The following is a 15,269-nucleotide window of genomic DNA, read 5'->3' as shown; positions in this document are numbered from 1 at the left end:
GCCCTTCGATGGGCTGGAATAAGAGCTGGGCCTCTTGCCGCGACACGAGGCCTTAAATCATATTCTCTGAGGCGATTTCTTATTGTCTGAGTGCTAATTTGCACCCCATGAGTTTGCTCAAGCTGATTTTGAAGGAGGCGAGCGGTTGCAAACCGTTGTCTCAACGAAGAAACTCTCAAGTAACGAATGGCAGTTGTTACCCGTGGTCTACCCTGTCCTGGTCTTCGGACATTCATACCTGTCTCCCTGAATCGCTGCAACATTCTGGACACACTTGTATGGGAAACTCCAAATCTTTCTGCAATTCTTGTGTATGTCCACCCTTCTTCTCGCAAAACTACCGCTTGGGCACATTCCTCTTGGGTCAAATTGCGTGTTTCGCGTTGCATAGCGATCGAGTGTAGAAAATCAAACGAAAGAAAAACTATTGATCACTAGAATGGATCGAGAACAACTGATTTCAGAATGGAGCCAATACATTCATAATCTGATAATCTCATATTTTTTTATTCCTGCTGGGAAAAAACATCTGCATTGAAGAAAATCGTTGAAAGTGGATAACATATGCATGCATAATTCTGATAAAAATAATTATCATTGAGAACAACTTCGGTTGTAGAATAAATTTGAGATTTCCATAATCTGCGTTAATTCTTTTGCGCAGTGTATATTATTCTTTTCTTCCTTTCTTGCATAGGTTCTAAGTTAATAATAAAGCTGTTAGAGCAACTCCAATTTTCTGTTTCTTCGACACTCCAACTATTTTTCTGCGCGATGTACACTGTAGCGTGAAATCCAAGTGACCAAGGTGGACGGCGGTCGTGCCTTGTGTACGCAACATCCGATTTTGTCGACCCAACAGTCGGCACGGCAGCGTTGGGTAGTGAGTAGCCAGCATGAAGTATTGGAAGGAAATAACTTATTCCATTATGTTCTGATTGACTTCCAGCTGCGGCAGAGCAAAGGAAATCAAACATGTAGACATGAAATATACCTATAATTATCTAAACCCCGAAGAAACTGACCATTCTGAAAATGAACCCCAACCGAGAAACACTAACAACAAGAAGCCACCAGCAAAAGTCGTATTAGGAATCTTCAACAACCCTAATTAAAAAGTAGTAGAAATAAAACAGATCCTGAAAGGAAATTCCTGTATAAATATGTAACTAAAAACAGAACCATATACTTTCATTAATTAGATGATCACACAAATATAATGAAATTCCTGGAGTTCCAGGCACCTAAAAATTCATGCCTTCACTTGACCGCTACCCCAGCGTAGAAGATATTTAAGAAAACCTCCTAGTATTAAATATAACGGCGGTGGAGGTATCTATAGGTACAAAATGAAGGGGACTAAATCCCCAACATACATGGTTGTTACAGACAAAACCTTATAACAGTTGCAGCAATAACTATCGGACCTTACGAAACGGACCTCACGAACGAGTTCGATAAATTGATGAAGAAAAAGTTTTACCTAATAAACTAATCACATCGCTGAGGTATATAATACATTATAACCAGTGAAACAACTAAATAATAGAATGGCTCAAGGTAGCAATAAAAAAACCTTTTTTTTTTTCAACAACACCGTGAGGCGTGAATGAATATTTGAGTGCTTAAAAATAGTGATGTGGAATGCTGACGGCGTATCTCGAAGGGACGTCGAAATTTCGAATTTCTTATTTCAAAACAATGTCGACATTTTAGCAATAAATGAAACAAGGCTAATGGTTAGGAACGAACATTTCATTAACGAATATAAAACCTTCAGGACCGACCGAAAAATCATCGCTGGAGTCGGAGAAACCCCTATTTTAATGAAAAATAACATTAATTCCGTTCATTCATCGTTAATAAACGGCACAGAAGAGAATTCGATCGTTCTTGTTGGCGGAAAATTTACGATAACGGCTGTGTGTCTAACAGTCCTACCAACAAATTCTCACGTAATTGCTTGAGAAACCTATTTAGATCAAAAATAAATATCATTGTGCTAGGTGACTTTAACGTTAAACATAAAAAACGGAATTGTAACTGCAGAAATACAAACGGAAATTGTTCATTCAGCTTCCTTGAATCCAATGACGATATCGAACTTAATGTTCCAAATGAACATACCTATCTACCCACTTACCAACCAACTCTAACCACCAAGTGCTTGGTGTTAACAAAAATATTTGGCGCTAGATTCGAGTTGCCAACCTAGATGTCATCATAATCCGATTATTTTCTCGGGAAAAGTTGACATCGAAAGTAACCCCGAGAAGTTGGTTCACAATTACTCAGTAACCACCTGGGAAAACTTTAGTAGAAAACTTGACAATAAAATTGTCATAAATAATAAAATAGGAACTGCCTCGGAAATCGAACTTGAGATCGATATGTTTACGGCCTCAAGTACCCACGTGATTAAGCCACCCCGAAACAAGACGAAATTCACAAACTTCCGAAACTTTGTGGATTTCAACAGGAAATAAAGATATTCAGGGAACAAAAACCTTTCAAACCAATTGATAACAGAAAAGCCTTCTGAAACACCATCCAAAATTTCGCCGAAATTAACTCCCAAGTTTGTATCTTAATCCAAAATTCCGTGGAATTTACATAACTGATACAGAAAAAGAGGATGCACTTGCGGAAAACTTCGAGACCGCTCATCATATATCACAGTCTGATAACCCAGAATAGTCTGACCTTAGAACTCCGAAACAAATATATCTAACAGAGCTGTGCCAAACAATTGTGGTTAAAGCTTTCGAAAGCACTTGAAGCCTTATTCTGCTCCCGAGCACTTTTTAAAAGCAGTGCTTCGTAATCTAAGCATTTTCACAAAAGGCTTAGTGCTCAGTATTCCCAAAAGTGCTCCCGAGCACTTTTGCGGATTACCAAACACTAAGCACTTGCGAATTTTTGTCATAACACGAATATGCACTGACGCCTTGGTATCCTATGATCGTTTTAGATAACCTGATTAGTCTTTGATCGTCTTGAAATTCAATACAGTGACAAACATCTGACGCTGGCACTTTTGTGTGAATTTAGTGCGCAGTTGTATAGATCAGATTAGTTTTATTATGTACCTTGAAACATATGTATTTTATTTACATCTGTTTAATTTAATAAAAAATCAATTCATTTGTTAGGAAAAAGGAGAGTATGAAATTAAATTTTGAATCATTTCATAGGCTATTTCTTATAAAATGAAGTTGCTATATACGGTATTATGATTGTGAAATTTTACATTTCATTCAAATCTTAATGGAGAAGTACCATTATCTTTTTTTTAACTGGGAGGAGATATTTCTAATCGACAAATATCAATAAAAATTTTAATATTTGCATAATTGAGGAAAGTCTAACAAAGTTCGATCAATACAGCGTAGTTAGCCAGAATGTTAACTATATAATTGATTAATTTTCTGGAAATATGATTGTTTTGTGTCGGGAATTGTAAAAATACTTGGTTACAATTCCTTTATCTAAATCATATCCTTATTTTTTAGGATGGCGTTGTATTATATGAAGAAATATAATAGATACCTTTATTTACCTTCTCAGTTTCCAATATGAACTTTATTTTCATATTTTAATAAGTTATTTTGATCTCGTGAAATAAGATATTTTCAAACATTTTGCGATTTCAAACCTAAGAAAAAAATTAAAAATTAATTATTATATTATTATTAGAGGAGAAGGTGGTAATGTGACCCCCCACTTTGCTTTTGAGGGTTCATTTCTAAAATAAAGGAATTAAAAAGATGAAATGAAAAATATTGGGTTCAGTATTTATATGTGCATTCACATCTTACAATGAAATAAAATAAACTCGCTAAATGAAATACAAATTATCATTTATTCTTAAGTAATCAAATTTGGCATCTCGAGATCAGCTGATGGTTATGTGGCCCCCTGGGGGTCACATTAAATGTATTGGCACCTAACGACAGAAGTCACAAATATAATAGTCCCCTTCTGAACCTGCACAGGCAATATGAGCCCATAATTGGCAACTCTGACACTGTATCCATTTCTCTCCAGGTCTGTCATTGGTATAAATGGTTTCGCAAAAAATACAGGGTACATTTTCGTTGTCAGGAACCCTATTCAGATTTATGTCATCAAAATTGACGTTTGTTTCGTCACTGTCGGAACTACTGCTGGGTGTCACATCTCTCTTGCGCCGTACACTAACTCCACTTGTGCTTGCTCCATCATAATTATGCCTGACACCTTGTCCACGTCCGCGACCACGTCCTCGTCCGCGCCCTTTTACACGAGTCTCTGCTACTTGTAATGATTCGGTTAATTGGTTTTTATATGGCGATGAAGTGATAACGTTCGCTCGAGTAGTCTTTCTTCCACGATTAGAAGTGCGAGTCTTTGCCTTAGGGATTGGTTGAATGTCTTCTGGGAGAATCAAACTACTTTGCAGCTCTTGTACTTCAGAGCTCACTCCTGGAGTACTCTGGGATACTACATCAACAAGGCCTGTTTCTTGGTTATCAGGAGTAAGAGAACTATGAGATTCTTCCGTTAAAAAATCGACCTCACTGAAAACTTGCGGATTAAATGGATAAATGCCTGTTGCACGGAAACCATTTACTGCAATTTCTCCTGTCGTGCTCTTGAGATATGATCGTCCAAAAAGTTCAGCAATGTCGTAAGGTTTTAGCATTCTTTCAGAGTGCAAAAGAAACTTGCGAATCTCCTCACTGTAGTGACTCTTCAAGGCGCCCATGAAAGTCTTGTCCAAAGGTTGGAGCTTATGAGTTGTGTGAGGTGGAAGACTGATGATCGTAACATGGTTTACACGAGCAAGCTCTATTATTTCAATGTTGCGCGTGTGACTGTAATGGCCGTCAAATATAAGTAATATGGGAGACTCGGCACTAGGGTTAGTTTTATCAATGAAGTGTCTGAACCATTCAGTGAACAAATTGGACTGAATCCAACCAGATGGATGAACTTTGCCAAACGCTCCAGGAGGTGCACCTTTCATCAAGATATCCGTGAAGTTTTTCCTTGGAAAAATCATCATAGGGGGCACAAACATACCTGATGCACTCATGCAGCAGACAATAGTACACAAAGAACCTCGTTCAGCAGCAGTTAAGGCTCCTATCTGCCTTTTCCCCTTTTTCCCTAACACTTGTGGTACTTTTGATTGCACGATAGTCAACCCAGTTTCATCGACATTGAAAATTCTGTCGGGAGGATAATTCGTTTTACTCATTTCGGCTTCCAAAATATTGAAAAACTCCTTGACTGCTTCACGGTTAAAGCCATTAGCACGAGCATATGATGTCCCCATTGGTCTGCGCAACGATAATTTATCTTTGTGTCGCCTTAAAAAGTGATCCAACCAAGCTCGCCCTGCTACATCATTCTTGAATGTATTCTGAATATTATTTTTCACCGCCAGCTGATAAGCCATTTTTCTAACATCCATCCTAGTGAGTCCATAGTACCTAGCCTCCATAAACAAAATATAATCCACTAACTTTTCTTCCAAGCTAAGTGGTAGTATAGGTTTTCGACCAAGAGGTTTATGTACAAGTAAATCTAAAGACTTTTGTGGATCCTTCACTAACCGTTTCAGTGCAGATCTAGGCACCGAAAACAATTTTTCAGCTTTTTTATATCCCATGACCTTGTGCCTCACTGCATCGATTGCTTTTTTCATTTGTTCAGGGTCCCACGTCTTTTGTTTCTTCTTCGAAGATGGAGATAATACGCTTTGTCTAGGCATCTGAAATCACAAAATAAAAATATGTAAATGCTTAACAAGTCTTATTTGTAATGTGGCCCCCGGGGCCATGATACAACCAATGTCGGGGGGCCAAATTAGAGTTATTCAAAATATTTTGATATACAGTCTAAAACATTATGAAATATTAAAAAAATGCATATTTACCTTATAAGTACTGTAGGCCACAGTGTCACGACACAATGTTCAAAACCACAGCAAATTTGATCAGTTGTTTTACCAATTAAGGAATAAAACTCACAGTAGTAAAATAAGTTTGGCCGGTACGAGTTTCTACTTGTTCAAATGACGAACGAACGCAACCGCCTCTAGCGGATTTATAGGCTATTAAATCAATAGTACACTAAAATGATCTCGTTGCGCCAAAATAATACTAGATGTCGTTGTGGGAAGTAACTAATATTGAAGGGGGCCAATATACCTGCGGGGGTCACATTACCACCTTCTCCTCTATATATATTATAATTATTATTTATGAATGATAGATGTCTTGCTAGTATATTGTTATTCAAAGAAATTAAGTCCAAAAATATTTCTGTGAAGTGTTTTCATAGAAATAATAGATATTCATATAATCTGAAATTTTTCACAGTGTTTGACCTGATATTTCAAACAACCTTCGATGAAATTTTTGAAATCCGAAATTGCACGTTATATTCAAATATTGATGTGATTGGTAGAACCGGGTGCACAAATTCTTCTAGGATTTTTTCTATCTGAAGTTACTTCGAGTTTCGAAACAGGTTTATTTCAGCCGAGCTTGTATTTTTTAGAATCCCGAAATATAAATTATAAATGCATACACGAAAAATTCCTGAGTGGATTTTTATTATCTTATCTCATGAAACATCATTATAAGACGTCGAAAATTTATTTAACGTCGATACCCCTTAACATTAACTAACTCTGTTATTCGGGTCTAACGATGTATTCAGTTACTTATTCCAATGTTTATTATGCATACTTTGGGAACGGAAGACAATAAAAAAAGACAAATATAAAATTAATTGTTTAAATAAAAGCAGGCCAGCTTGCCAATGCCGTTAATGCACGTCTGCATTTTTACACAAAAATTATTAAGCTTTGTTGGAGAATCAATAAAGCTCAGGAATAAAACGATGGTTTATATCATATGAATTGAAATCAGACAGTTCTTTCATACAGGCTGTTCCACCATTGGCGCGATGGCGATGCTCTATTAAGGTTAAGGGGTGAAATTTTCAAATTTTCACAGTATCCATCAGAGCTACATTATATAATTGTTTGGAAATACATAAAGTATAAATGAATGAATAAAATGTTTTTTCTTATAGACTAAAAGGTTAATTATTGAATTTCCAGATTGCATGGAATAAATTTTTTTTCGTAGTTTTATATGCTTAAAAATTACCGTTTTTGAATTATTCCGAATTTTCAGTGGAGAGGCTTTGAAAGAACCTAATGTTTTCGCAATGAATGAATTTATTCCGATGAGATTTTGGAATTGAATTTTAGGTAAGTACTTACTTTTTGATAATTATTGGGAACTCTGAGTGTTCAAAATGAGACAAATCATTGATGGCTCATGCAAACATTATTATTGGGCTTATTCTTAATGGCATAACATGTATTCTATTTCCTCATCAGGTAGCAAATTTTAGTATCTTTGAAAAGTTGTCTACTGAATGAGAAAATAAAATATAGGGTGTAGGTACCAGTTGAAATGAGCCCATTATAAATTTTTGAATGAGTCATCAATGAATGAGAATAAATTTTTATTATTATTATTTATCATTTTGACACCCAGTAGAGTTCTCAATGATTATCAAAAATCCAGTACCTACTCACCTCCGTTCTTCTAGGATATACTTTCGAAATCCCATTCAAATAAATTCATTTATTTCAAAATTTCAACGCTTAACCGTATAATACCAGATTTGCAGTTCCGTTCAATCCATTACATTATTTTTATGCTGAGTGTTTATATCGTCATTTTGTGACGATTTCAAATGTGATTCATTTCAAATAAAAATACAAGTAGGTAATGTGAAAATACAAGTGAAACTTTCAAAAAGATAGCTGTAGCTGAGGATATTTTTATATTCTATTCATAAACCATGAATACATTTTAGGAAAACCCATATTGATTGAAAAGAACATGTGCCAGATCACCAATTTGGATTCCGTAACAAGCATTCAACAATCCAACAATGCCATTGAATTGTCAACAAAATCAAAACTTGCCTTGAAACAGGAGAGTACTGCACCTCGGTGTTCCTAGATGTAAAACATGCCTTTGACAGAGTTTGGCATAGAGAGACTACTAAACAAACTGACAAAAATCTTACCTGACCGATTTTACAAAATATTGAAGTCATACTAGAAAGACCGCTACTTGCAGGTTAAAACAGAGTACTCGTTATCCGATTATAAGACCATAAGATCAGGCGTTCCGCAGGGTAAAGTGATCGGACCTATACTCTACCTGATATATACCTCGGATATCCTACAAACTGATCAGTCTACCATAGCAACATTTGCAGACGACACAGCAATTATAACCTCAGATGCAGACCCATTGTTATCATCCCAAACACTACAAAATCATCCGGATGCTCTCTCTGATTGGTTAAAAAAATGGAAGATTGAAATTAACACCAACAAGTGAAGAAAATGTACTGGCTATTGAACAAAAAATCGAAGCTATTTCTTGAAAATAAAGTGACAATCTATAAATGAATTCTTAAACCAGTGTGGACTTACGGAATAGAACTGTGGGGATGTTCTAAGCCAGGCATACTCAACCTTTTTTCACCTCGGGCCGCATAATTGCCTAGTTGTAAAACTAGCTTTAGCCCGCGCGGTTTTCGTTTATCGCGCATAATCAGACCTTTTTTTTTAAATCGGTTACAAAGTAGCTTAAGTCCTTTCCTAAGCTCTACTAGATCCTGTCGGTGTACCAAATTTTATCAAAATCGATTCAGTGGTTTATGCGTCAAAGCGTAACAGACAGGCATATTACGTTTTTCGCATTTGTAATATAAGTAGGGAAGTGTGAAAATAAAAATATACAGGGTGTTGGGGAAACGCTCCCAACAACGAAAACAGGGGATACTATTGACGATTTTAAGAAAATTGGACTAATTTTCTTCAATGCAATTTTTTATTTTGGTAGGTACCATTATTTCTAAACTCTTTTATTAGCATAATTCAAGCAATAATGCTAATAAGAGGTTTTAAAAATCATGGTACTGACTAGAAAAGAAATTACACAATAATATGACAATTTAACTGTATAATCAGCTAAAAAATGCACCCAAGAATTCATAGAAACGAAAACTACAAGAGCAAAAAACGTGAGATAAGGCTTTTTCGCTAAGAAAATTAGGTATAGTATGTACAGGGTGAGCAAATAAGCGAGGTAAGCAGCTATATCTCAGGATCCACTCATCGTACAGACTTGTGGTAAAAAATTTTACCACTAAAGTGTACAAGAGAACACACTGGAAATTATTTTGAAGTTCATACCTCTACCGCTAGGGGGCGTAATAGCTACCGTCGAGTAGAAAAATGAATTTTACTCGAAAATGATTCATATGAAGATGAAGAAAAAATATCATCACTGTAATCCTTGGAAAATTCTCTATCTTTTTGAATTTTCATATTCGATTTTACGACATCAAATGAGGGTAGGGGAAAGGGAGAAATCAGAATGATTGAAATGCCTGTAACTTCAGTTTGGCTAAACATTTTTGAGCAAGTTATATCTCGTCTGAGAGATAATATCTTGTTGATTGAGGACAGAATATACTCATGATAAATTTGTTTTTGCTGCTTTCTATAGGGTCGCTAAGTCAGAAGTTCATTGTTTTGTTCATTTTACTCCGAAATTTCAAATGATTAGATTTTCTTAACAGAAACAGAAATTCCATCAAATTTGAATGAAAAAACCTGCAGGTCGCAAAGCGGTAGTTTCGGGCGTTCTGAAGTTATGGCTGAAAGAAGATATTCTTTGACTGATGCACTACGAAAAACCAAATTGTGTCTTTAGGTTCTGACAAAAACAGAAATCTCATCAAATTAGTATGAAAAAACCAAAAGGTCGCAAAGCGATAGCTTCAGGTGTTCTGGAGTTATGGCCGAAAGAAGACAGAATTTAGTTTTTCAGTGCATCAGTTGAAGAATATCTTTTTTCGGCCATAACTCCAGAACGCCTGAAGCTATCGCTTTGCGACCTTCTGGTTTTTTCATACTAATTTGATGGGATTTCTGTTTTTGTCAGAACCTAAAGACACAATTTGGGTTTGCGCAAAGCATCAGTCAAAGAATATCTTCTTTCGGCCATAACTTCAGAACGCCCGAAACTACCGCTTTGCGACCTGCAGATTTTTTCATGCATAATTGATGGAATTTCTGTTTCTGTTAAGAAAATCCTATCATTACATTTGAAATTTCGGAGTAAAAGGAACAAAACAATGAACTTCTGACTAAGCGCCCCCTATAGGAAGCAGCAAAAACAAATTTATCATGAGTATATTCCGTCCTCAATCAACAAGATATTATCTCTCAGACGAGATATAACTTGCTCAAAAATGTTGAGCCAAACTGAAGTTACAGGCATTTCAATCAGTCAGATTTCTCCCTTTCCCCTACCCTCATTTGATGTCGTGAAATCGAAAGTCGCAATTCAAAAAGATAGAGAATTTTCCAAGGATTACAGTGATGATATTTTTTCTTCATCTTCATATGAATCATTTTCGAGTAAAATTCATTTTTCTACTCGACGATAGCTATTACGCCCCCTAGCGGTAGAGGTATGAACTTCAAAACAATTTCCAGTGTGTTTTCTTCTACATTTTAGTCGTGAAATTTGTCACCGCAAGTCTCTACGATGAGTGGATCCTGAGATATATCCGCTTACCTCGCTTATTTGCCCACCCTATACATAAAGAATCCATTGTTTATATTATGGATATAGTGTTCTGTGTGAACGTAATAAGTGAGAAAACAAAGGTACATGAGTAAATATTGATACCGTTATTTTTTCGTAATTTCGAAACTTTATTTGTGATACTATTGTGAAAATTGTAATACTGGACTAGGCCGTTTCTCGGGCCGCATAAAAAGGGGCAAAGGGCCGCACGTTGAGTATGGCTGTTCTAAGCCGTTTAACACAAGAATACTCGAGTCCTTCCAGTCGAAAACACTGCGTATGATAGCAGGAGCACCATGGTATGTCACAAACCACAGTCTACAAAATGATCTGAAAATAAAATCGATGAAAAATACAATAAAGCCAAGAATCAACAAATACAAGGGTCGAACCACAAATCACGAAAATATAATGATAAGTTATCTTTTCGCCCAACCACTCTTGAAGAAGAGATTGAAGAGAACCTGGCCCGAAGACCTCATGGAGGAATAATTGTGCGGAGAACCATTGATGGAAGGTACCCGACTCAAGCCATGAACCAATATTTCAATATTACTAATTACTGTATAGGTTGATTGTAAATATGCAATAAACAGTTGAAAAAATTTAAAAAATATCTAGTTCTCGTAAAAAAAAATCTATCTTTCTTACCAGATGTTGTTAATGTTATTATTTGCGATGAATGTTTTCTTCGAATACACCATTCTATGCGGGTTGGGTAGGTCATAAAGGCTGTTTGGGATTTCCAAAAATATTTTCGAAGAAATATTAGATTTGTTTTTATTTAAAAACAAATTTTATCTTGCAAATATGCATTTAAAACAAAAAATGATTAAAATATGAATTTCAACTCAAAAATGCATTAGAATATGCAGTTATTCAAATGCATATTTATCCGAAGCGTAATTATGGTTATGCCAACCTCGTCGGTTTTGTGATCAAGGAAATATTGAATAATTTTTTCCAGATATTTTGTTTGAATTTTTTATGTTTCTGGTTGAGCGATCGACATAATATTCATTACGACTCCTGAAATTATTATTTAATTAGGGCAACTTTTTATTTAGATTGAATTGAAATCGAACGGCTATATCTACGGAATTCCTTGTCGGATTTCGACTAACTAAACAGCGACATTCGATATTCGAAGATATCCTGAAAATTTCAAGTTCAAATATCCAATATCTCTCCTTTCGAGAATTATAATTTTTTCGGTCGGATGAACAGAATCGAATTTCATTATCAGTGGATAAAAATAGTATTAATTATAGCATATAACGTTTGAAGAAATCAACATCCATGTATTGCCTTTCCACTGCTTACACAAATTTTTATGATATCTATTCATAGCATTCTATAGGAAGTAGTACCTTATGAAACTCTTCAGAGCAGTCAAGTTAGCAGTCAACTGTAACTTCGGTTAGACGGTTGTCGTTTTCTTCTCATGTTTTTCTAATCCTTCTCAATTTTATTGACACGAATGAATTTGATAGATTAAAAACTTGGGAAAATTGTTATGATTAATCATGGGGAATATATCTACAACAATTCTTTTAGTTCAGTTGAAATGAATAGTATCGGAAATCATGCTCATTAAACCCCAAAATCCTCTAGAAATTACTCTTGATCCAATGTTGCAGCAAACCTACTGAATTTAATTCCTCATCCGATTAATAAGTTACCTCAGAAGAAAGAAAACTTTCCTCCGAAGTAACTTCAAACAAGAAATGAAACCTTGAGATCCAGCTCTATTCCAATCCTCATCTATGTTTCGTCATCAGTCGTAATATAAAATGTAAAATGAAAGATACTAAATAAACATTTTTCAATTACACAATGAAGATAATATACGATTTCATTCTTTCATTTACCTCGGATGTTTCCGAACCACTCAGTCTGATCTTGTTCAAAAGTGAAATTTCACAATTTCTTTTCCTTTTGATTATATGATTTTGACGTTGCCTCAAATAGCTTCATCTATCTCTTTCATATTTAGACTGTCGCGAACTCTTCACGAAAGGCACGTGACGGCTTGTCCATTTGATATTTGGTCCTTGACGTCATGTAACGTCAATGTCAACGTCATCGTCAATATCAACGTCAATAACCAAAAGTGCTTGAATGCAATTGGTAATTACCAATTATAACCAGGTTATTCTCTTGAAATCGCTTTATATATTCAAAGGCCAAAATCAATCGCTCATCTCCGAGCAATAGTCACTCAAGGGCGCCTAATTCAAATGAACAAGTCTTAAGCCTCACCTTGTACAAGATATCTAGTGTTATCCGTTTAGGATTAGCTTAACAAAGATAGCTCTTATTCCAACATCGATTGATATTCGAATGTTTGAAATAATCAAATATCTACCTGTCTTGTCCAGATCCACATAACAAAATATTCTTGAAATGGTGAATTGTACTTTTTTGGCTCAATGTATACAAAAAAGATCGCCTCCAATCAGTAGTATCTTTGAGGCATAATTGTAGGAGAGAACCGGATTTTTTCCATTTTTGCATGAACCACATACCTGAAAAAACATATTCGATAAGTCTATGGTGACAATGTTATGTCGACTGTAATGTCACTATTCATAATTTCAGGTGCTATCTAGGTGTAATCAAAATATTAGTGGTTGGCATTCCGGACAAGTAATATTAAACGCTTAAATAAAAATATTAATATTCTGTTTCAACAGGAATACTTTTCGGGTCCTTGTTCCAGAGGAACGGAGAACTGTCATTTTATCCAAATACAATCGAGAATGGTCTTTTAAGATTAGGTTCACATTGATGAAATTTGAGGTCAAAACAGTTCTGCCTGTTCGGCCAGCATGCTTGCTTATGAATTTTGTTTTTGCGAAAAAAAAATTTCTTTTATTTCAAATAGGTTATAGGTTGGTAACCATTACTTACCCATATTGACTAATCCACTAGAATTGTACAAAGTTCCCAAATGCGGACCAGAAAGTGATAAGAAAGTGTGCAGTCTTGGAAGGAGAAACTTCAATTGTGGTCTTGTTAATGCAGATCGTATAATGATATTTCCTAAGGAATGGCCGACGAAACTGACCCTTGTTGGACGAATATTATTCGAATCTATGTAATGTAAGATTTCGTTGACCAAACTGAAAGGTATAATGCCAAAATTGTTATTATAACAATGAAATATATCTTCATTTACATCCAAATTAAGGTTAATATTCCAATATTGTCAGGTACAATGGCGGTTGAGAGAAACGAAAACTCTTATATGTATTTTTTGAAACAGAAAGGATATCGGGTGTGTAGTCAAACTTGTCGTCAAGATGAAAGCATGGTCAAGTTCCAACATGAAATTGGCCGCATCCAGGAATCACAGGATTTAAGTTTGACTACACACCCGATATCCTTTCTGTTTCAAATTATAAATTGTTAGTCGAGATTTACAAGTAGTTAACTTATATGTATTTGTCCAGAACTCCAAGATTTCATATACTGATGAGTATAGAAAAGAGTTTTTCGAAGGAGTAGGATTTCAAATAGGTATATTGTTGTAATCTTTAAAAAGTATATATGTGTTGAGGTCTGAAATGAATGATTTACAAGAGTTATCAACCGATCGAGCACTATTGATTCACGATGTATATATGCCTTATGGAAATTTTAATACGCAAAATTATTATTCATATATTTGTGAATTGTGTAATGAATAATTCATTTTATAATAATTATGCGAATCACATTGGTTGTTTCCTAATATTATTGAATTTCATATCATCCGTGAACATTTATATATCATCCTATTAAAATTTTCAACCAACAAAATCTTACTTACCGATCAGTCATTGTATCAAAATCGCTGAAAGTATCGCCCTGGTTTCTTTCGGACATAAGGAAATCTAGATATGCACCTGGTAATCCTAACTCTAGGTATATTTTGATTAGTCTTAGGTCGGCTGAATTACCATCCAAGCCATGAACACATATTATTAAATGCATTCCTTCTGGGGAGAATATTCTGAACTCGTCACTGACGTGGAAGTAAGGAACAGTAGAGGCGAACATGTTCAAATCTGAATATATTACTCCTGGAAAATTTAATTGACTTCTGAATTCCGATTTGGCCTTTTTGAACGTGTTTTCGTTTTCTACATTAGTGCCTTTATAGAAACTGATTTCTGAAAAAAAAATTCATATAAGCAAAATGTCACAAATCAATCACATACCAGCTATTCAAAGGAGGAAAATCAATAATCAAATATCAATAACTGAGTTACACAATGTTCAACTGAACACTTTGAAAAATAAAATAATGAATTATCAATAATTGATCAGCTCGAGAGAATAAAATAATGAAATATCAATAACTAATCAATGCAATAAATTCAAAAAGAATTATCAGAAACATGCTCTCAAGACTGGACTTGGAACTCCACAATCTTTAAACATCAGTTGAAGCAGCATCACAACTATTCACAGGCATCTACAACTGGTTCGGAATTCCACGATGTCCAAACAATCAGTTCACGAACATCACCCAATACATCACAACTTTTCTAAGGCTTCAATAGCTTGGAACTACACAATGAACATCCGAATAAA

The 15,269-nt window shown here is 35.2% G+C and overlaps 1 protein-coding gene across 1 annotated transcript in view; it reads right to left on the bottom strand.

Annotated features, from left to right (window-relative positions):
* The window catches only part of LOC123674067 (protein FAM135A), a 51,074-nt gene that overhangs the window by 2,231 nt on the left and 33,574 nt on the right, over positions 1–15,269 (bottom strand). The window contains exons 11-13 of the mRNA XM_045608914.1: positions 14,503–14,845; positions 13,602–13,813; positions 13,057–13,216 (exon numbers count right to left, since the gene is read on the bottom strand). Coding sequence (XP_045464870.1) covers positions 13,057–13,216; positions 13,602–13,813; positions 14,503–14,845 — 715 coding nt within the window. The remainder of the gene's footprint in view (positions 1–13,056; positions 13,217–13,601; positions 13,814–14,502; positions 14,846–15,269) is intronic.

This window comes from Harmonia axyridis, chromosome 2 (assembly GCF_914767665.1).
Source record: "Harmonia axyridis chromosome 2, icHarAxyr1.1, whole genome shotgun sequence".
Classification (NCBI taxonomy): Eukaryota; Metazoa; Arthropoda; class Insecta; order Coleoptera; family Coccinellidae; genus Harmonia; species Harmonia axyridis.
Note: the sequence above shows the minus strand (reverse complement) of the source record. Positions and strands in the feature narration are given on the sequence as shown.